The 25,000-nt window shown below is 33.4% G+C and overlaps 1 protein-coding gene across 35 annotated transcripts in view; it reads right to left on the reverse strand.

The window, feature by feature from the left end:
- shot (dystonin-like protein short stop) overlaps positions 1-25,000 on the reverse strand; it is a 157,136-nt gene that overhangs the window by 62,472 nt on the left and 69,664 nt on the right. For all 35 annotated transcript variants that reach the window (XM_068381865.1, XM_068381847.1, XM_068381881.1 and 32 more), the window contains 2 exons: positions 15,457-15,550; positions 3,177-3,283 (listed from right to left, as the gene is read on the reverse strand). In XM_068381865.1, the coding sequence (XP_068237966.1) occupies positions 3,177-3,283; positions 15,457-15,550 (201 nt within the window). The remainder of the gene's footprint in view (positions 1-3,176; positions 3,284-15,456; positions 15,551-25,000) is intronic.

Consider the following 25,000-nt stretch of genomic DNA (forward strand, 5'->3'; position numbering starts at 1 on the left):
GAGAGAGAGAGAGAGACTGTAGTAGTCCTGCATTTGCATTTCACCAGATGTCACATTCCCACCAAGACAAACAGAGAAAGAAAAAAAGGACAATCTAGCCAAAACTACCTCGTACCCCAGAACTCGTTCTAGCAGAAAGGGCCCATCAACAGCGTCCTTAGCCCCTCCCAACCCGTCCCGCGACCCATACCAATAACGTCACACCTCGTTATCTCGTTCCTTTACGCCCCTACAGACATGTCTTCCCTCCCTTAACGAGAAAAAAGGATAGGACAGGTGGTGGTCCACTATCCATCACGCCCTGGCGCATACAACCCGCCCACGGGCGACACGAGGCCCGCTCATTCTAAGCGCACCAGTGCGTACATTCCGCCCCCAAAGGGACTTTGCAAAATCCTGTTCTTCTCCAAAGATGACAGCATAATATCGTAGAGAGCGTCGAGCCGTGGCTAAAATTATCGATGATGATGACGGGACGAAGCTGCATAAGTTGCCACCTGGTTTCTACTGCTACACCTGTCAACCAATGCCGCCACTCCTAACACCTGACTAAAAGTGTGTGTGTGTGTGTGTCACCTCCCTACTTATCTTCTTACTTTTACCCCCCCCCCCCCATCCCATTCCAGTGCCTACATCCCTTCCAGATAGGTCGGCACTCCGCATGTTGCTACACAACCTGACAAAAACGTGACCTGATTGCATGAAACCTTGTTTGTTGAAATACAGAGGGGTTGCTTATGATTGTCCACAAGCTCGAAAAGTATATACAGAATAAACAAATATTAGAATAAAAAAGGTAAGACGTTATTAATAAAGCTAGATACATTCTTCATATTAGAATATATATTTAAAAAATCTATCTTAATTTATGTGTACATACGACAAGTACATACAGAATAAACAAATATTAGAATAAAATAGGTAAGACATTATTAATAGTTATTAATAAAGCTAGATACATTCTTCACAAAATGTATATTCTAAAAAAAAAAAAAATCTTAATATATGTGTAAATATATGTACTTCCTACAAATACCAAAATGATATTTAATAAAAGCCATGAACGCCGGTAAAACCTTCTAAAAACATTAACTTTACAATCAATCTTATCATTTTTGGGTAATCAGGTGAGAAACGATCTAGGAGCTGTTATCTACAAGTTCTTATTTCAGGAATGAAGAGAGCTTCTTAACAGCTTAGACTTTAAAATATGAGAATATTTTACTCCATCATTCTAAAGTGTACCCGAAAGATAAGAATATATATTATACTGGATCCGGCGTGCTATTGCAAAAATAATTTATTTATGGATATAACTTATCTTTTATAAACTTTAAGGATAACCCACTGATAAAAAGGTATATTATACAGGATCAGGCGTGCTATTGTATAAATAATCTATTTATGGATATAACTTATCTTTTATAAACTTTAAGCTATAAATCCTCATTGAATGTGGCTTATATCTGGGCTAGAATACGAAAACCAAATCTAGAATTATCATGTCGACTTTGCCTTGCAAAGCTATTCAATGATCTCATTTACATGCATATCATTATCATAATTCATCATAAATATAATTAGTATTATCATCTTGGAGTGCTCAGATTGCTTGCCAGCTTATTTTGCAACAAATGATGGACCCCAAAGTAATTCCATAATGACGTGTACATGCAAACGACAAGCACAGCTAAGAGCCACTCTAGCAATCACAAAACGCGATATGCTTTTCAGCGCGCATACGTGTAACATACACAGGTGGGGACGCTTAACAAAACATACGTGTCAATCTGAAACCAATTCACGTAAAACAAGTCTGGAGTCAGATGATGACGTAAAGTGTAAATTTATCTTCCAATTTCGTGTAACAACCATTACTCGTAACAAAATCATTGAAATATACTTCTTTTTCTTATATTCATTGTGATGTTTTATTCCAGCTGTGACCAAGATGTGGAATGGTCTTCCTAATCGGGTAGTTGAATCGGTAAAACTTCAAATTTCAAAGTTACAGCAAATGCTTTTATGTAGAACAGGCTGACACGAGTCTTTTTATAGTTTATATATGAAATATCTGTTTTGATGATGTTATTGTTTTTTTTTTTTTTAAATATTTCATGGAAAATTTTTCCTTATTTCGCATATCATTTATTTATTTCCTTATTTCCTTTCCTCACTAGGCTATTTTTTTTCCTGTTGGAGCCTTTAGGCTAATAGCATCTTGATTTCCCAACTAGGATTGTAGCTTAGCTAATAATAATAATAATAATAATAATAATAATAATAATAATAAAAATAATAATAAATAATTATAATAATAATAATAATAATAATAATAATAATAATAATAATAATAATAACAGATTCTCAACAATTTCACCCACAACAGAATATACCACGAAACCAGGTAATAACTAAAAGAAAGTTTAACCATCTCTCTCTCTCTCTCTCTCTCTCTCTCTCTCTCTCTCTCTTTCTATGGTCCATAGCCATAAAAACCAGTGGCCTGAACTAACAGTCTCACCGTGAATGAAATCAAAACACTAAATCTGAAGAGAGGAGTTTGGTTTGTGAATCGTACACGAATGATTATTGGAGAGAGAGAGAGAGAGAGAGAGAGAGAGAGAGAGAGATTACGTTCCCTAAAACCCCGAGACTAAACACTCACTTTGTATATGTACAAACACTCACATATTTATACAGTAATATATATATATATATATACATATATATATATATGAATATATATATTCATATATATATATATATATATATTTTCATATATATATATTCATATATATATATATATATAGAGAGAGAGAGAGAGAGAGAGAGAGAGAATCATCCCCAAAAAGACTGAAGAGTATATATATGTATATATATATATATATATATACATATATATACATATATATATTATATACATATATATATACATATACATATATATATATATATATACATATATATATATATACATATATATATATATAGAGAGAGAGAGAGAGAGAGAGAGAGAGAGAAGAGAGAGAGAGAGAGAGAGAGAGAGAGAGATAACCATCATTAATCTTCCCATCACCCTCTCAAAAAAAAGATTAAAAAAAAAAACAGATTCAAAAATAAAAAAAAACACGAAAGATTAAAATAAAAAAAACACGAAAGACTGGAACACTCACTTTGTATTGAGTTCTCGCAGCTTCGTCTCGATCTTCTTAGCCACCCGGACGTTGGAGGCTGTGGTGATGAGGGCCTCTGCAGTATCATTGATCTGCACAACCGACGCCTGCAAAAAGAAACAAAAAGAATGATTTAGAAGGACTCTTTCGTTATATTCAAAGGAATTTATATAGGATAAAGGGGATATAGGATTATGGTGATATAGGTTAATGGAGATATAGGATAATGGTGATATAGGACAATGAAATTGATACAAGAATGTTTGACTGCTTCTCTTGTGTATTATTTTTTTTATTTTCTCACTGGGCTATTTTTCCTTGTTTGAGACCTTGAGCTTATAGCATCCTACTTTTCCTACTGGGATGTAATTTAGTTAATGGTGATGATATTATTAATAATAACAACAACAACAACAACAAGAAACTGGTCCCTCAGGTAGCCACAGAAAATCCATTTCCCATCATATTCTTTCCTCAGCTAAGAAGGATTTTCTGAGTATATAAACCACGACAAATTACTAAAGAAAGTAAAAGCTATAAATTTCAAATGGAAGACTCATTTACCAGTGGATTCTATACACAACCCTTCATTGGTTATGAATAAATCTGTTCTTAAATAAAAGAAAAAATAAATGTATTTTTGGAGACCATACACTCAGCTGTAGAGAAACTACGATGTCAAAAGCGACATTTTAAACTCGAGAGGGAACCAGATTTATCCTTCCTACGCTTCAGGGAAACCTCTAAATTATATTATGATGGTCACTATATGAAAATAAAGGAAACGCCACAAAGAAAGTATTCAAACAAGTATGAGGTGCTTTTCAAATGCATAAAAGAAGCAAAATTCTTCTTCTGCCAGTTTCTTCCAGACAATCGATAGCAGACGAGTGCACCGCGTCCAGTGTGTGGACAGGCTCTTGAAAGGATGCCAAGCGCGTTTGCTTGAGAGAGAGAGAGAGAGAGAGAGAGAGAGAGAGAGAGTTATGAAAACATCAGTCAAAAAGATAAATACCTGCTTATCTATTTATATAGGTTAATTATTTGATAGAGAGAGAGAGAGAGAGAGAGAGAGAGAGAGAGAGCTAAGCAATCACTTAACTATAACAATTGCAAGCAGTTTTGTGTCAGTAAATAATAAAATAAAGTGCCAAGGATTGTCTTGAAACTAACATATACTAACAGTGCAGACAGCCCATTGATATCTCTCTCTCTCTCTCTCTCTCTCTCTCTCTCTCTCTCTCTCTCAGTAACACAGTAAACGAGTTCAAGATTAAGTTAGACAAGATCAAAAGAACTCTCTAAATGCTTGAACTATATCGCTCTACTAAAGAGCAAATGGAGTCTCCGCGGATGGACTAAAAGGTCTTTAAAGATATCCAAAATCCTTGTAACTCTCTCTCTCTCTCTCTCTCTCTCTCTCTCTCTCTCTCTCAGTAACACAGTAAACGAGTTCAAGAATAAGTTAGACAAGATCATAAAAACTCTCTAAATGCTTGAACTATATCGCTCTACCAAAGAGCAAATGGAGTCTCCGCGGATGGACTAAAAGGTCTTCGAGACGTCCAAAATCCTTGTAACTCCATGCATATCTCTCTCTCTCTCTCTCTCTCTCTCTCTCTCTCTCTCTCAGTAACACAGTTAACAAGTTCAAGAATAAGTTAGACAAGATCATAAGAACTCTCTAAATGCTGGAACTATATCGCTCTACCAAAGAGCAAATGGAGTCTCCGCGGATGGACTAAAAAGTCTTCGAGACGTCCAAAATCCTTGTAACTCCATGTAGAACTCTCTCTCTCTCTCTCTCTCTCTCTCTCTCTCATCGATGCTTCAATAAATAAATATGTATATTTTCAGAAACGTGTAGCTCCAAGACACAGACGAGTTATACTACAATGCACGAATGCACTACACGTCCCAATCTTGGACACTCGTGTTTATTTTCTCCTTTCTGGTTCCACAAATACGAAATGCATCCAAATTAGGACTGAAGAAAAACCTAGCTCCCCTGTAACAGAACAGAACTCCATTTGTTTATAAAGTGGATTGGAACTAATAAACTCGACGCTAAGCTATCTATGATTTTTATCTTTGATGGTCAAACAGTAATGCATTTTCATATGGTCATAAATAAACATTGACACAGTGTATATTACATGTATAATTATACATACATACATACATACATATATATATATATATATATATGCTATATAAAACACGCATACATATAAATATAAATAAATAAATACAGTATATATACAGTATATATATATACATATATATATATATATATATATACACATATATATGCTATATAAAACACACATACATATAAATATAAATAAATAAATACAGTATATATAGACAGTATATATATATATATATATATATTGTACGTATATATATATACATATACATATATATATATATATATATATGCTGTATATATATATATATATATATAGCATATATATTATGTGTGTATATGTATGTTGATATCCCTAAACAACATATCCCAAACTCCTATCAGTAATGACGGAAATGGACACCATTATCGTTAACACGAAATTGGCTGATACCAGTGAGCAAACAATTTCCTTTCTTATCACAATTGATAACTTTCGAAATTCATTAAGTAATTTTCGGACGTTCCACAATGACTGTTGAAAGAGAATGGAGGAGCTATAAGCCTCAGTATAAATAAAATCATTTATAATTTCTCTTCCTCTTGTTTTGTTAAAGTTTTTATTGTTTATATAGAAGATATTTTAATGCTGTTACTCTTAAAATATTTCATTTTCGTTTTTTTCCTTTCCTCACTGGGCTATTTTCACTGTTGGAGTCCCTGGGCTTAAACATCCTGATTTTCCAACTAGGGTTGTAGCTTAGCAGGTGGTAGTAATAATAATAATAATAATAATAATAATAATAACAATATTAATAATAATAATAATTATAATAATAAAATAAAAATAATAATAATAATAATAATAATAAAATAAAAATAATAATATTAATAATAATAATAATAAAATAAAAATAATAATAATAATAATAATAATAAAATAAAAATAATAATAATAATAATAATAATAATAGCTCTTTTGAAGGACTTTGCTGTGGCTTTGAGGTAGAACGTAATCCCCCTATCAGCTGCCCTGCCTGACATCCCTTAGACCCCGGTGATATTTACTTGCTGTATATAAATAAACACAAAGAAACAAATACTTCCGTTCAGTAGAGAGCCTTCCACTAAAGTACACTCGCCCCTATTACTATTATCTGTAAGGTTTAAAGAAGCCCACGCACATATTTTTAGGGACAGACGTCCATGGTATTTCACGCTTTCCTGGGAGTTATTAAATAACCTAAATATTGACAGACTGTCCATGGTATTATGCGCTTTCCTGGGAGTTATTAAATAACCCAAATATTGACAGACTGTCCATGTTACTTCGCGCTTTCCTCGGACTTATTAAATAACCTAAATATTGACAGACTGTCCATGTTATTTCGCGCTTTCCTGGTAGTTATTAAATAACCTAAATATTGACAGACTATCCGAGTTATTTTGCGCTTTCCAGGGAGTTATTAAATAAAATAAATATTGACAGACTGTCCATGTTATTTTGCGCTTTCCTGGGAGTTATTAAATAACATAAATATTAACAGACTGTCAATGTTATTTCGCGTTTTCCCGAGTTATTTAATAACATAAATATTGACAGACGGTCCGTGTTATATATATATATATATATATATTAATTATATACATATATAATTTTTTTATATGTATATATATAAATATATATACAAATGTATAAATATACATATATATATATATATACATACATATATATATATATATTATATATATATATATATACATACATATATATATATATATATATCCAATCCCAGGAAAGATTCAAGTTATTCTCGAAACCTATAACCCCTGACCGACAAGAATAAGACCCACCTAGCGGTCAGCCAGAGAACCTCCAACAAAAATAAACAAACATGATGGATACGTCACGTGACAGGCTAATGAATACTAATAAACATTTCTTGAAACATTACAGCTGGTGATCTTCAATGTTTAACATTTGAGAGGGCGAATTTTATACGGTACATATATCACAACGATTCGTTTATTCTTATGTGGCCTTTGGGGAGTACAAAAACCAGTGTTTTCCTATCAAATAGCAATTGATATTATAATTATTATTATTATTATTACTATTATTATTATTATTATTACAGGAATGAAGAAATAACTTGGATTGAAATGTTTATTTCTTCATTCGGAGAGAGAGAGAGAGAGAGAGAGAGAGAGAGAGAGAGAGATTACAGGAATGAGGAAATAACTTGGATTGAAATGTTTATTTCTTCATTCGGAGAGAGAGAGAGAGAGAGAGAGAGAGAGAGAGAGAATTACAGGAATGAGGAAATGAGTTGGATTGAAATATCTATTTCTTCAGAGAGAGAGAGAGAGAGAGAGAGAGAGAGAGAGAGATGAGATTACAGGAATGAGGAAATTATTTGAATTTTAATGTTTATTTCTTCATTCAGAGAGAGAGAGAGAGAGAGAGAGAGAGAGAGAAATTACAGGAATGAGGAAATAACTTAGAATGAATTTTGATCCAAGTGTACTACTGTGTGATTGGCCCACAGGCAATCAAGATGATTTGATGGTTTTCTTAAAGAATTTCAGAAATGTTACGATCCTTGCTATCAATTCTTTAAAAAAAATATTTCGATCTTTCTTACGAGTTATCCAAAAATACGATGAATATTTTATTTACGAACTTCAAAATATTACTCGATCTTTTAATAAGTGGAAGGAAAATACGTAATCTTCCTTTTCAAGGTTTCTAAAAGAAAAAAAAAAAGAACAATAACTCGTTAAAGGAATCTACTAAATACGCCCCTCTATTCCTCCAGTGATCATGAAAAATACGCCCCAATTGTGGATCTAGAAAAATACGCTAATTGTGGATCTAGAAAAATACGCCCTAATTGTGGATCTAGAAAAATACGGCCTAATTGTGGATCTAGAAAAATACGCCCTAATTGTGGATCTAGAAAAATACGCCCTAATTGTGGATCTAGAAAAATACGCCCTAATTGTGGATCTAGAAAAATACGCCCTAATTGTGGATCTAGAAAAATACGTCCTTCTTTAGTCTCCATAAAAAAATACGCCACTTTTTTTTTTGGCGGATCGAGAAAAACAAGCCATTTTGCGGATAAGAGAAAAATACGCCCTTCTTGAGAATCCAGAGAAAAATACACCCTTCTTGAGGATCCAGAGAAAAATACGCCATTCTTTCGAATCCAGAAAAATACGCATTTTTTTTTCCTTTGCGGGTTCCGAAAAATAAGCTATTATGTGGATAGAGAGAAATACGCATTTTTTGTTGTTGCGTATTCCGGAAAATAAGCCATTTTGCGGATAGAGAAAAATTCGCCATTTTTGCGGATAGAGAAAAATACGCCATTTTTGAGGATAGAGAAAAATACACCATTTTGAGGATAGAGAAAAATAAGCCCTTTTCTTTGTTGCGTATCCCGGATAATAAGCCATTTTGCGGATCGAGATATATACACCCTTCTTGCGTATCCAGAGAAAATACACCCCTTTATTTCTTTGCGTATCCCGTGAAATACACCCTTTTATACCTCTACCGATCTAAACAGAACACCCATTCTATCCTTTATAACCAAAAGCAACTCAATGAACAAACGAACTTGAGATAACCATAAAAATACGCTTCTCATCCATAAAAATACGCTTCTCTTTCACTCAAGGCCTCGTGCATGGAACCTCATTTGGAGAACTGCTGAGAGGAAGGAAGGTCACGGGCGGAGTCGTCCCCTTTAAGATACAATGGGCGGCGGCCAACTGCCAGATAAGGCAATAAAATATCTATTGATTATCTATATTTGCTGTTTGAAGCATCAGATGGAAACAGAATCTATCACATTATAGATGTTTGATACGAGAAACAAATGCCAGTAGGAGAAGTATCAAAATCAGGTATACTAATTCGTTGCAATCGTGAACACAACTTTAATATACCTTGGGTCCACCCAATCCCCAATTATTGGGGAATGACAAAGTGTTTTCTTATTCTTTATATTTTCCTCTTAAGGTCCAGTGGTATAATGACTTTGACAATTTAAATTTGGGTTGCGACAAGGACACGAAAACGGCCAGTATCACGAGGTGCCAATTTACTGTGAGTACTAAGATTGTACTGAGAAAATGTATTCATAAATTAAGATTGTACTGAGAAAATTTATTCATAAATTAAGATTGTAATGAGAAAATGTATTCATAAATAAAAATTGCACGGAGAAAATGAATTCATAAATTAAGATTTTAATGAGAAAATGTATTCATAAATTAAGATTGTAAGGAGAAAATGTATTCATAAATTAAGATTTTAATGAGAAAATGTATTCATAAGTTAAGATTGTAATGAGAAAATGTATTCATAAATTAAGATTGTAATGAGAAAATGTATTCATAAATTAAGATTGTACGGAGAAAATTTATTCATAAATTAAGATTGTACTGAGAAAATGTATTCATAAATTAAGATAGTAGCGAAAAAATGTATTCATAAATTAAGATTGTAATGAGAAAATGTATTCATGAATTAAGATTGTAATGAAAAATGTATTCATAAATTAAGACTGTACGGAGAAAATGTATTCATATGTTAAGATTGTAATGAAAAATGTATTCACAAGTTAAGATTGTAATAAAAAATGTATTCATAAATTAAGATTGTACAGAGAAAATGTATTCATAAATTAAGACTGTAATGAGAAAATGTATTCATAAATAAAGATTGTAATGAGAAAATGTATTCATAAATTAAGACTGTACAGAGAAAATGTATTCATAAGACTACGGAGAAAATGTATTAATAAAAGTAACAGTTTATCTATACTAAAACCTTAATGGCAAATAATTAAAAAACACTCGATAATTATTGCCAAAAATTAGACCGGGCGTCACTTATAAAGACAACATCATTCTTATTAGAATAAAAAGTTAAGTCTCCAATGAACTTATCAAAAGTCGATTTATTCCCTAAGGGTTCCCAAATTACTTCAAGGAACCGGATTTCTTGAATAAATTTGAGATTGAAACCCGTCTCCCCATTAAGTGATCTGTCAAGCACACTCACTTTGATGAAATTGCACCAAGAATCAATCTTTATTTTAACACACACCAAATCCTGCTAAGGTAAACGTTCTATCTTATTTCTCTTCATGTTTATTTTTATAGTTCATATAAGAAATATTTGATTTAATCTTATTACTGTTCTTAAAATATTTTGATTTTTTATTACTTCGCTTGTACTTTATTTCCTTGTTGCCTTTCCTCACTGGGCTATTTTTCCCGGTTAGAGCCCTTGGGCTTATAGCATCCTGGTTTTGCAGTTAGGGTTGAACCTTAGCTAGTAATAATAATAATAATAATAATAATAATAATAATAATAATAATAATAATAATAATAATAATAATAATAGCCATGGGGCTTCTAGCACCCTACGTTTCAAACTAGGGTTATAGTTTACCTTGTAATAATAATAATAATAATAATAATGATGATGATGATGATGATGATGATGATGATGGTGATGATGATGATACTTTCCCAATTAGGGTTAGCTTGAAGTAATAATAATAATAATAATAATAATAATAATAATAATAAGCAAATACAGAAAGTTTTTTTGGGGGAAGGAACCACATTAATGCAACGCCTAACCCGGCATGTCATGCGAGAGGAATTCCCTTTTAACATAATTACATACAATGACATTTTCCTTAATGACTCTGCAACAGGATAGGGCTGTGTAACAACAGAGAAAGAACATTGCTTGTGAACTAAGAGTGTTATGGAAGGAAATTTAGAATTAGGATGAAAAAAAATAACTTTTGCATTTAGAAAAATCAGAGTATTAAAAGTTCACCATCTTAAATTGAATGTGTACACAAGAGAGAATTTAGTAAAAAAAAAAAAAAAAAAAAAAAAAAAAAAAAAAAAAAAAAAAAAAAAGGGAAAAGAAAAAATAACAGAAGAGATTAAAAATACTTGGTATTTACAAAAATCAGAATGTGAAAATATAAAAAGAAACTTAAACAGGAGAAAGGGAAATTGAAAAAAATTTAGACTTGGGATAGAAAAAAAATTCACTTTTCTTTTAGAAAAATCAGAGTAAGAAAAGTTCACCATCTTAAATCGAATGTGTAAACAGGAGAGAATTTGGTAAAAGAAAAAAAAATAAACAAGAAAGGGGAAAAGAAAAAAATAGGAGAGAGAATAAAATTACTTAGTATTTATAAAAATCTGACTAAGGAAAGTTGACCACTTCAAATCAATTCAGAGAAAAGATCAGAATGTGAAAATATAAAAAAAAAAAAAAACCTAAACAGGAGAAAGGGAAATTTAAGGAAATATAGAATAGGGATTAAAAAAATCACTTGGTATTTACATAAATCAGAGTAAGAAAAGTTCATCATCTCAAATCAAATGTGTAAAAAGGGCAGAATGGTAAGAAATTTATAATTGGGAATAAGAAAAAGTACTTTGTATCTACAAAAAAATGGAATAAGAAAATTTCAGCACCTCAAATCAAATGTGTAAAAAGGACAGAAAGTGAAAATTGAAAGAAAAAAAAGCGGGGGAAGAAAGTGATATGGAAATTATTTTAGAATTGGTATCAACAACCGTACTTATCTACAAAAAATGAATTAAGACAATTTCACCACTTCAAATCAAATGAGGAGAAAGGCTAGGATAAAAAAAAAAATAACCAAAAGACCTTGGGACATAGGAAGTCCCAAATCAACATCAGAAGAAGGCAACACTATTAAAATGCCCTCCTCTCTCTACGCCGGCAGTAATAATGTCACACCACGACCTTCACCTCCCTCACGGGCACCGAGGCCCCGCCCCCCGAACTTCCACTACCCACACATACCTCCATTTCCGGTAATGCAAATGAGGATCGTGACTCGAAAGGGCATACGAATGCTCCACTGAAACCAGGCATTGCTAATGCTCCTCTGTTGCAGAGGGAAGGAGGGTGGGGATGAAGGGTGAGAATTGGGCATTTTAATCCTTGGTTTCTTGATATAAAGGGCGAGAATTGGGCATTTTAATCATTAGCTCCCTAGTATAAAGGGTGAGAATTGGGCATTTTAATCATTAGTTTCTTGATATAAAGGGTGAGAATTGGCATTTTAATCATTAGCTTCTTGATATAAAGGGTGAGAATTGGGTATTCTAATTAGCTTCTTGATATAAAGGGTGAGAATTGGGTATTCTAATTAGCTTCTTGATATAAAGGTTGAAAATTGGGCATTTTAATAATTAGTTTATTAATATAAAGGGTAAGATTTGGGCATTTCAATCATTACCTTCTTGATATAAAGGGCGAGAATTGGGTATTCTAATTAGCTTCTTGATATAAAGGGTGAAAATTTGGGCATTTTAATCCTTAGTTTCTTAATGTAAAGGGTGAGAATTGGGCATTAAATCATTAGCTTCTTAAAGGATGAGAATTAGGGATTTTAAGCATTAGTTTCCTAATATAAAGGATGAGAATTGGGTATTTTAATCATTAGCTCCTTAGTATAAAGGGTGAGAATTTGGGCATTTTAATCCTTAGTTTCTTAATGTAAAGGGTGAGAATTGGGCATTAAATCATTAGCTTCTTAAAGGATGAGAATTAGGGATTTTAATCATTAGTTTCCTAATATAAAGGATGAGAATTGGGCATTCTAATCATTAGTTTCTTGATATAAAGGGCGAGAATTGGGCATTTTAATCATTAGTTTCTTAAGGTAAAGGACGAGAATTGGACATTTTAATTATTGGTTTCCAAGGTAAAGGGTGAGAATTGGGCATTTTAATCCTTAGTTCCTTGATATAAAGGGCGAGAATTGGGCATCTAAATCATTAGCTTCTTAAAGGATAAGAATTACGGATTTTAATCATTAGTTTCCTAATGTAAAGGATGAGAATTGGGTATTTTAATCATTAGATTCTCGATATAAAGAGCGAGAATTGGGAATTTTAATTAGCTTCTTAATAAAAAGGATGGGAATTGGGTATTTTAATCATTAGTTTCTTGATATAAAGGGTGAGAATTGGGCATTTTAATTAGCTTCTAAATATGAAGGGTACGATTTGGGCATTTCAATCATTACCTTCTTGATATAAAGGGTGAGAACTGGGTATTTTAATTAGCTTCTTGATATAAAGGTTGAGAGTTGGGCATTTTAATGATTACCTTCCTAATTAAAATGAAAAAATTGAATTAATGATGTAGATGAAAATACTAAATCGAAAAATGAAATCCAAAATAAATATTATTAACGATACAGCTGAAACTAAGAAACCCCAAGAAATAAATCAAAGAAATCATTGAAAACAAAATGCCATTAATAAAAAAATAAAAAAAAAACAGTAAAAAATTGCACTTCTTTCACAGACGTCGGTTGCCAAGGGCTCTGTTGAATATCACCAACTTTGCATAATGAAGTAATTGAGAAGAGCAAGGTCCCGTGAAGGGTAATATCCATCAAAACATTAACAGCAAGAACATTCCAAAATAGTTTTGACACTTGGAGCAGGGGGAAATGTGACCTACAGTCGACTTGAACTGACAGATTGTCTATCATAAGATTTCTGATCATGAACAGACGAATAGCAATAAACCCTCTGAACGGGAGAGTTGTATCCCACAATCTCTGTAGAACAAGTCCGTTGTATCCTGCACTACCTCAGAACAGAGAGATGTATGCTACAATACCTCAGAACATAGATGTATCCTACAATACCTCAGAAAAGAGATGTATCCTGCAATACCTCAGAACATAGATGTATCCTACAATACCTCAGAACAGAGAGATGTATGCTACAATACCTCAGAACAGAGATGTACTCTACACTACTCCAGAATAGAGAAATGTATCCAACAATACCTCAGAACAGATATGTATCCTACAATACCTCAGAAAAGAGATGTATCCTACAATACCTCAGAACAGAAAGATGTATCCTACAATACCTCAGAACAGAGAGATGTACCCTACAATATTTCAGAACAGAGAGATGTATCCTACAATACCTCAGAACAGAGAGATGTATGCTACAATACCTCAGAACAGATATATACTACAATACCTCAGAACAGAGATGTATCCTACAATACCTCAGAAAAAGAGATGTATCCTACAATACCTCAGAACATAGATGTATACTACAATTCCTCAGAACAGAGATTTATCCTACAATACCTCAGAACACAGATGTATCCTACAATACCTCAGAATAGAGATGTATCCTACAATACCTCAGAACAGAAAGATGTATCCTACAATACCTCAGAACAGAAAGATGTATCCTACAATACCTCATAATAGAGATGTACCCTACAATACCTCAGAACAGATAGATGTATACTACAAGTGATATTTCAGAACAGAGAGATGTATCCTACAATACATCAGAATAGAGAGATGTATCCTACAACACCTCAGAACAGAAAACTATCTCCTGAAATACCCAGGAACAGGATATGTTGTATCCTACTATACCTTGGAACAGGATAGGATACTGCATCCTAAATCTTAGAAAAAGTGTGTTATATCCTAAAAATCTTCCACAACAGGAATTCTTTATCTTAAAATCTCTCTCAACAAGGAAATGGTATCCTTTAACATCTAAGGGCATGTTAGTTTCATCCTTCAGTGTCTTTTGAAGCCTTTCAACGTAGCCCAGCTGCGTATGCCATTCCTTTACAACGGCACTTCTTCCGCAAACATTTCTAACTAACATTTCCCTACTGACGACGTATGCTACCCTTCGCTCGCATCCTTTCAGTCTTTTGTTCTCCACATGTTGCCCACTGGACACGCACACACGCAAACCTCACACACGCGCGTGAGAGACGTACCCTTTGGCTTGCACGAGATTCACGGGAAAATAACTATTTGCAGAATTCGCGAATCAAAATGCCTTATTGATCTGGGGACGCCTAAAATCTATCCCGACAAAATTCAAGTTCTAGCGGATGAAATTCCTATATTTGTCCATCAACATATAGCAATGAATAAACATTACAAACTAAAGAATCAATAGCAATAAACTAAAAAGCAAAACAATAAGTAAACATTACAAGGCCGAGGTCAAACGCAAAGAGAGAGACTCGTGTGGACCTTATTACAAGGAAACAAAATGCTTACCTGATGAGACATGATGTCTGCATGGAGTTGTCGGTGTTCTCGTATCTGCTCGTCTAAGCGATCACGGTTGAGCGAGGCTGGCTTGCTCGCGTTCCTGAGGACAAAAGAAAGGGTTCTATCGTTAGTAAATTAAATAAAATATGATATTCACCTTATCATTTTAATGTTTTAATTTCTCTGCACAATGAATGAAAAAAAATGCTACTCGGTGCCGTAAATTCTTTGCACAATGAATGAAAAAAATGGTACCTGGAACCGTAATTTCTCTGCACAATGAATGAAAAAAAAAATGCTACTCGGTACCGTAAATTCTCTGCACAATGAATGAAAAAAAATGCTACTTGGAACCGTATTTCTCTGCACAATGAATAAAAAAAAAAATGCTACTCGGTACCGTAATTTCTCTGCACAATGAATGAAAAAAATGCTACTTGGAACCGTAAATTCTCTGCACAATGAATGAAAAAAAAATTTACTCGGTACCGTAAATTCTCTGCACAATGAATGAAAAAAAAATGCTACTTGGTACCGTAAATTCTCTGCACAATGAATGAAAAAAAATATGCTACTCGGTACCGTAATTTCTCTGCACAATGAATGAAAAAAAAAATGTTACTCGGTACCGCAATTTCTCTGCACAATGAATGAAAAAAAATGGTACTTGGAACCGTAAATTCTCTGCACAATGAATGAAAAAAAAATGCTAGCCTACTCGGTACCGTAAATTCTCTGCACAATGAATGAAAAAAAATGCTACTTGGAACCGTAAATTCTCTGCACAATGAATAAAAAAAATGCTACTCGGTACCGTAAATTCTCTGCACGATGAATGAAAAAAAAATGCTACTCGGTACCGTAAATTCTCTGCACAATGAATAAAAAAAACTAGAAAAGAATCTGTTAGTATAAAGAATAAATTACGATATTCACGTTATCAATATAATGTTTTAAGTTCTCTGCACAATGAATGAAAAAAGTAGAAAATTAAATTCTGTAGTTAATATTATGAGAACTTACGGTTGTAAGTTCTCTCGCTATGAATAAAAAAAAAATCTTAGAAAAGATTCTGTTTGTAAACGAAATAAACTACGATATTCACGTTATCAATAAAACTTGGAACCGCAAGTTTCTTCGCCATGAATGGGGGGAAAAAGTCCACGTTATCAATATAATACTACTTGGAACCGCAAGTTTCTTCGCAATGAATGGGGGGGGGGGGAAATGTCTCTTGTTGGTAAAATAAACTACGAAGAACCGTAAGTTCTTTGCACAATACATGAAAAAACTAGACAAGATTCTGTTGCTAGTATAAGAAATAAACTACGATATTCACGATAACAATGCTACTTGGAACCGTCAGTTCTTTGCACAATGAATGAATAACAGATTCTCTTGTTAGTATATGAAATAAACTACGATATTTACGTTATCATAATGCTACTTGGAACCGTAAGTTCTCTGCAAAATGAATAAAAAACTAGAAAAGATTCTCTTGTTAGTATATGAAATAAACTACGATATCCACATTATCAACATAATGCTTTAAGTTCTCTGAACAATACATGAAAAAACTATATAAGATTCTGTTGCTAGTATAAGAAATAAACTACGATATTCACGATAACATAAAGCTACTTGGAACCGTAAGTTCTCTGCACTATGAATGAAAAAACTACAGGTAAAAATTTAAAAATGTTTTATTATTAAAAGTAGGATTTATTCTTTTAACCTTATGAAAATAATTTGGTTAAATAGTGACATTTTCAAATGATTGTGATTAATGATAACTTTTCCAAGTAATCCAGTTTATTCAGGTGTTCCTACACCTTTAAGACTTCAGGTGTAGAATAATCTTCCAACAACATTAAATATATGATAAAAATATATATTTAAATCTTCTAATAACATTTAAAACCTGATAAAAACATATATAAATTCCTAATAAAATTTAAAGCCTTATTATCAAATTACAAATGTAATCTTCCTTAGCACGAAGATAATTTATAGTAGTCCATATAAGGAAAATTGAAAGATAATGTGTATATGTAGAAATGCTCTACAGTTTCGTCCGCCAATGGACCTCTTCTTGGAGCGTTTATTATGAAAAGTTCAATTTCATAATAAAAGAAGAGGTTCAGTGGCGGACGAAACTGTAGAGCATTTCTACATATACTGTACACATTATCTTTAAATTTTCCTTTTGTGGACTACTATATATCTATATCTAATATAATTCATACACATAAACCCAATTTTAACAAAACATGATAATACCAACAAACCCATATAAGTTCCTCAAACTATATACTAAAATAAAATAACTAAAAAAGTTTCCCACTTTGCAAGATGAAAAATAAAAAATAAAATAACTACTATATATCAATATCTAATATAATTCATATCCATAAACCCTATTCTACTAATAAAATATTATAATACCAACAAAGCAATATATGTTCCTCAAACTATATATTAAAAAAAATAATTTAAAAAGGTTTCCTTCTTTGCAAGATTAAAAATAAAAAATAAAATAACTATTATATATCTATATCTAATATAATTCATACACATAAACCCAATTTTAACAAAACATGATAATACCAACTAAGCAATATATGTTAATCAAACTAAAAACTAAAAAAAAAAAATAATTTATAAACTTTTCCTCCTTTACAAGATGAAAAATAAAAAAAAAATAATGTTTCAATTTGGAAATGAAATCAAATGGAAATTGCCAACCACACCCTTTTCCTTTGAGCGAGCAGATAATGGATATTCGTGGCTCTTTGAATTCAAACAGAATGCGTTTAGGCTGCATTACATAATCTATATCATCTGCAAAAGCATATTCTGTTATTTCTTCTTGTTAAACAAATCGAATTTTAGCCAATAAAAAAATCAAACATATGTACAGAGTAACATTTTATGATAAACATTATATATGCCTTTGCGCTCCCCAAGAGAGATTAGTTCACCAAACTTTCAACTGAACTCCACAAGGCACTAGAAGAGTTGGAAGACCCAGGCCTACATGGCTGAGAACTATGAACGTGAAGTAGATGATGAATGTATATAGATATAAAAGCTCAAGATAGAGACGACTGGAGAAATCTAACCGAGGCCCTTTGCGTCAATAGACGTAGGAGAAGATAATAATGATGAATAAATAATTATTTATAATACTATAAGTAAACAGCTTATTGTCAGCAGTAGTGAGAAGTAAAGAACGCCTCTCTTGATTTCTCACCTTTTATTTATAACTTTTTTTATTCTAAATAGTTTTCCTACTTAGTAAAGTATAACCTATTGCATTTCCTTCGAATTAAAATCGAATCCTGTACCTCAGACATACACGATTTTAGAGTGAATTTTTCTTTTGAATTATATATACCAATATATATACTTGAATATTTGCCGTAAAAGAAACTGTACAAATCCTGGAATAAATGTTGCCAGGCATTTACCGTTTTAAAAACAGATATATTGACGTAAAGAAGTGATATTACGGTCACCAACCCGTAAAAGATAATAACAAAGTAGGGTAAAAATTACGGTCGCCTGCATTTTACTGAAATACGGCTTGGAACAGTATATTAATACGGTGAATTTCAGATTAAAATTACGGTTTTTGTAACAGTGAAGGTATTTTTCATGTAAGATTCGTGGATATACAAAATTATTCCTCTATACGTTTTAACTCGAATAGTTTAATTACTTTTCTTCGTCCAATTAATAAAACAATTAAGACATCTCTACTCTACAATTAAAATCCTTCATATACAAAATTATTCCTCTATACGATTTACCTCGAGTAGTTTAATTACTTTTCTTCGTTCAATTAATCAAACAATTAAGTCATCCATATCCAACAATTAAAATCCTTTCATGTCCTCATTTAATTTTTTTTTTCTAAATCATGAAAAAAAAATCCCGAAGTTTTGCTTATCAACCTTTCGAACAGTTGAACAAACTATCCTTTAACAGTTTCAGTTCGTTATCACAAACAACCTCAAACATCATGATTCAGAAACTTGTTAAAAAAATATAAACATTGGTTTGAATAACATTCGTTGCATGGCTGCAATGTTTTGAAATGTCCTTGCAGTATTCATAATAAATCGTGAGTATTATCATAAACTTGGGCATTAACTGAACGTAGGATAATTTTAGCTACAGAATCTATAATTCACGAAGGCATAGAAAAAATTTAATGTATGAACAGTGGCACTTTCTGGTATTATTATTATTATTATTATTATTATTATTATTATTATTATTATAAGCTAGACTATAACTCTAGTTTGGAAAAGTAATATGCTATAAGCCCAAGGACTCCAACAGAGAAAAATAGCCCTGTGAGAAAAGAAAACAAGGAAATAAACAAACTACGAGAGAAGTATAAACAGACAACAAGCTATAAAACTTCAAAATAAAAAACAGAGGAAGAGAAATAAGATAGAACAGCAAGCCCGAGTGTACCCCTGAACAAGATGTAACCAGATGAATATCAAGCCTAGAAAATATACAAAAATTTAAATCTAAAATAAAAAATGGATCTTCCTTATAACAAGAAAATACTAATCTAAAGCAAAAATATATCTTTCTTATAAACAAAATGTGAAGAGCAAGCTTTGCTCTTCACACCGCTTCAAGGGGCCAGTATTGATAGAAAATATCCAAAAATTTAAATCTAAAATAAAAAATGGATCTTCCTTATAACAAGAAAATACTAATCTAAAGCAAAAATATATCTTCCTTATAAACAAAATGTGAAGAGCAAGCTTTGCTCTTCACACCACTTCAAGGGGCCAGTATTAAAAAAAAAAAAACTTAAAGTTCCGCATGACCGAATCATACAAAGAGGAGAAAACTTGGCTGACTACCGACCGAATACAGTCAATGTATTATGGGCCCGGCGTCCGGGGCAGAATCCATGTTGCTCTCCTTGAGATTTCCGCCTTATTTGGCAGACAGTAAATCAAGCCATTCGTAAACCAACACAATAAAAATTCCCTAGAGAGAATAGGCGAGACTAAACGATAGAGGATTTATAGTCCAAACAGATCTCACATGGGACCATAACAGCAGGATTCAACACCATTGTAAGACAGAGGCAGGAGTTTTTGAGGTATCTATCATTTTCTTCTTCGTCTCAAGATAGAGACGACTGGGGAAATCTAACCGAGGACCTTTGCGTCAATAGGCGTAGGAGGAGATGATGATAATCCTATTCTCACAAGGGACCATAACAGCAGGATTCAACACCATTGTAAGACAGAGGCAGGAGTTTTTGAGGTATCTATCATTTTCTTCTTCGTCTCAAGATAGAGACGACTTGGGAAATCTAACCGAGGCCCTTTGCGTCAATAGACGTAGGAGGAGATGCTGATAATCCTATTCTCACAAAGGACCATAACAGCAGGATTCAACACTTTTGTTAGACAGAGGCAGGAGTTTTTGAGGTATCTATCATATTCTTCTTCGTCTCAAGATAGAGACGACTGGGGAAATCTAACCGAGGCCCTTTGCGTCAATAGGCGTAGGAGGAGATGATGATAATCCTATTCTTAAAAAGAGAAGCTAAGGGGAGGGGGTTTAAAAGGAAACAAAATAGAGAGAGAGAGAGAGAGAGAGAGAGAGAGAGAGAGAGAGAGAGAGAGAGAGAGAGAGAGAGAGAGAGAGAGAGAGAGGATCATTTAATAAGCTCCCTAGATACATACGAAAGACTTTAGATACTTTGAAGTCTTTGTGACAACGATGTCCAAACTTATGGCTGATTACGTGAATTGGCCAGTTTGCTTGACCGTGACCTTGATCTTTGACCTTCCAAAATTTCATAATTTCCAGCTTTTTATGTAACAGTTAATCCCTGCAAGTTTCATTACTCTCCGATTAAAATTGTGGCCAGGAAGCTATTCACAAAAAACACACAAACATGGGTGAAAACATAACCTCCTTCAAACTTCGTAAGCGGAGGTAATAATCTGGGAATTATATCTTGCGCATCGCTGCTCCATAGGTTTAAAGGCCTCCCATGAGTGGCAGAGGCAAGGGACAGTGACATTGCCCTATCAAGCAGGACAATGCCCTAGAGACTGACCATATTACATATGATCAGCTCCCAAGCCCCCTCTCAACACAAGCTAGGATCAAGGAGGGCCAGGCAAAGGCTGCTGATGACTCAGCAGATAGGCTCCCCAAACGACCCCCCCCCCCTCCTTAGCTCACAAGGGTGGTGAGGTTGCAGCGACCAAAGAAACATAACGAGTTTGAGCGGGACTCGAACCCCAGTCTGGCAGTCACCAGATAAGGACGCTACCACCCGGCCACAACAACCCCTAAAAACGCCATGAGACAAATACTGTTTAAATACTATTTCTACAGTCCAAGGTCTTTTAAAGAATGATAAATGTAGCTATGAAAGCAGTACCAGACCTTGGCAACAAGTCAAGGATGGTCGAAATTTACGGAGTCAATTTCTCTTCTGCAAACCGCATAAAAAAAAACTACATTCAAATCATAGCCAACAGCGTGTGACTTATAGTTTACCATTATAGCAGCTGCTTCTCTCAGAGTTACTCAAACCCTGTTTGTAAGTGTTAGTGGAACATAGCTAAATAAATGACACAAGGCATCTAGAGCTGTCAAGATAGATATGTAAAATCAAGGATTGGTTTCTTAAATCCGTGGGAAAACTACGGCCTAATAAAAATGCGTAAAAGAAAAACAGAAAACCCTAAATTATTACTGTGGGAATTAATCAATATTGATAACATCCAATCTCTCGAGTTCCTTCTATATATTAAGATCCGTTTACTTTTCGTGCAAAGTCAACTTCTTAAATCTTTCCCACAATACTTTCGTAGACATTTAACAAGCTATGGAATGCAAAGCCCCACGGGTCAGACTGTCGGAATACCACAGTTGCATAACATCTCTTGTAAGGAATCTTAAAAGCGTTTGTGTCAATCACAAGATCTCCAATGCCACATTCTACCTGCTTTTAGCACGCCCCTTGCTAACTGGGCCGGTTCCTTAAGCCATCACAAAACCAACAAGAAGGGCACTCAGTAGAGTGCAGACCTCCGCCGTGGCAGCTTATTTCTCGACCTCTTGCTCGACCTTGACCTTAACATGTATTAATTGGCGTGGATTTTCATACACTAAAATATTAACCAAGTTTGAAATCTCTGTGACAACTATGTCTAAACTTATGGCTGATTAAGTGAATTGGACATTTTGCTTGACCGTGACCTTAACCTTTGACTTTGACCTTCCAAACTTTAATCATTTCCAGCTTTTTATACAAGAATTATTCCCTGCACGTTTCATGACTACGATTAAAATTGTGGCCAGGAAGCTGTTCGCAAAAAAACACACACAGGGGCGCAAACGACTCTACGATTAAAATTGTGGCCAGGAAGCTGTTCGCAAACAAACACAAACACACACACACACACAAACACCAACAGGGGCGAAAATATAACCTCATTCCAACTTCGTTGGCGGAGGCAATTAATCCCAACCCTTCCCTCGACCAAAGTCAATTCACCCGCCTTGGTTTAATCCCTGCAAGTTTCATGACTCTACGATTAAAATTGTGGCCAGGAAGCTGTTCGTAAACAAACACAAACAGGGGCGAAAACATAACCTCCCTCCAACTTCGTTGGCGGAGGCAATTAATCCCAACCCTTCCCTCGACCAAAGTCAACTCATCCGCCTTGGTTTATAGTACGACAACTTTGATAAACAATACCAGTAAAGTGGCAATAACGAACGAGATAACAGAGAACAATCTCACCTATGTTATCCCTTCGATAGCGCTGTGGGGTTGACATTATTATTATTATTACTATCCAAGCTACAACCCTAGTTGGAAAAGCAAGATGCTATAAGCCCAGGGGCTCCAACAGGGAAAAATAGCCCAGTGAGGAAAGGAAATAAGGAAATAAATAAATGAAGAGAACAAATTAACAATAAATCATTCTAAAATAAGTAACAACATCAAAACCGAAATGAACCCTGGCGATGAGGGCCACTATTTTTTTTCTTATCTTTCCCACCTGCCAAGTCTTTGCTTCGTAGACTTTTGGCGGAAGATAAGGAGAGGTAGGGAGTTATATACGGTATATCCTGAATCTGACAAGTGCGATTACGTGATTTATACCGTTACTATTTCTCACTCGTAGCCCCTTTTTTTATTCTCCTTCCGATGTGGAGATTTATGTAACTCGCATATTCAAAAATATTTTTTTTTTACAATAAAACTCATTGAGATCGGAGATTTACGCAACTCACATATTCAAAATTAATAAATTTTACAATTAAATTTATTCAGATGTTCAACTTTTATCAAAAAATAAACGTGAATTTTATATATATATATATATATATATATATATATATATATATATATATATATATATACATATATATATATATATATAAACTTTTTTTTTGAGCTCACATGATAGGTGGGGGAAAGAAGAACTAGGGCAGTTAGCTATGTGACACTCGCATATTCAAAATTAAAAAAATTATATAATAAACTTTATTCAAAATGAAAAATCTTTATAAAAATCAAATAATAAATTGTATAAAAAACTATTTTTCTCTTAGCTGATAGGAAATGTGGGTGGAAGAAGTTTGATTCTTCCTATTTTCGCAAATCCTTAGTAATAATGTTTATGTTGAACAGGCTGACATAAGTCCTTTTTATAGTTTATATATGACATATCTGTTTTGACTTTTTCCTGTTTGTAGAATGATTTATTGTTAATTTGTTCTCATCATTTATTTATTTCCTTGTTTCCTTTCCTCACAGGGGTATTTTTCCCAGTTGGAGCCTTTGGGCTTATAGCACCTTGCTTTTCCAACTAGGGTTGTAGCTTGGCAAGTAATAATAATAATAATAATAATAATAATATTTTATTTCCTTTCCTCACTGGGCTATTTTTCCCAGTTGGAGCCTTTGGGCTTATAGCATCCTGCTTTTCCAACTAGGGTTGTAGCTTGGCTAGTAATAATAATAATAATAATAATAATAATAATAATAAAGCTTTAAGTTACGCAAATAAACAACGCATATGAAGTAATAGCGAGAACGCCTTTAACCAATATATCCTTCTTCGCTATAATGTAAATTGATGACAGCTGGTTCAAAGAAGCTTTAGCCTCGTCGACAATGTAAGGTTCTCTTGCTTGAGGGTACACTCGAACACACTATTCCATCTTATCTCTCTTCCTTTTGTTTTTTCACGTTTTTATAGTTTATGTGAGATAGGTTTATTTTGATGTTATTACTCTTAACCCTCTCTTGTAGTATATTTCCATATTTTCTTTCCTCACGGAGCTATTTTCCCTGTTGGGGCCCTTGAGCTTATGGCATCCTGCTTTTCTAGCTAGGGGTGTAGCAAGTAATAATGATGGTAATCATATTAATAATGTCATTGACGCAGATATCATTTATTATAAATAAAGAATAAAAGAATATTCAATTAAAACAACAAAAGCGAGGATGTCATTATAAAAGTTAAATGGCTTT

This window comes from Palaemon carinicauda, chromosome 10 (assembly GCF_036898095.1).
Source record: "Palaemon carinicauda isolate YSFRI2023 chromosome 10, ASM3689809v2, whole genome shotgun sequence".
NCBI lineage: Eukaryota > Metazoa > Arthropoda > Malacostraca > Decapoda > Palaemonidae > Palaemon > Palaemon carinicauda.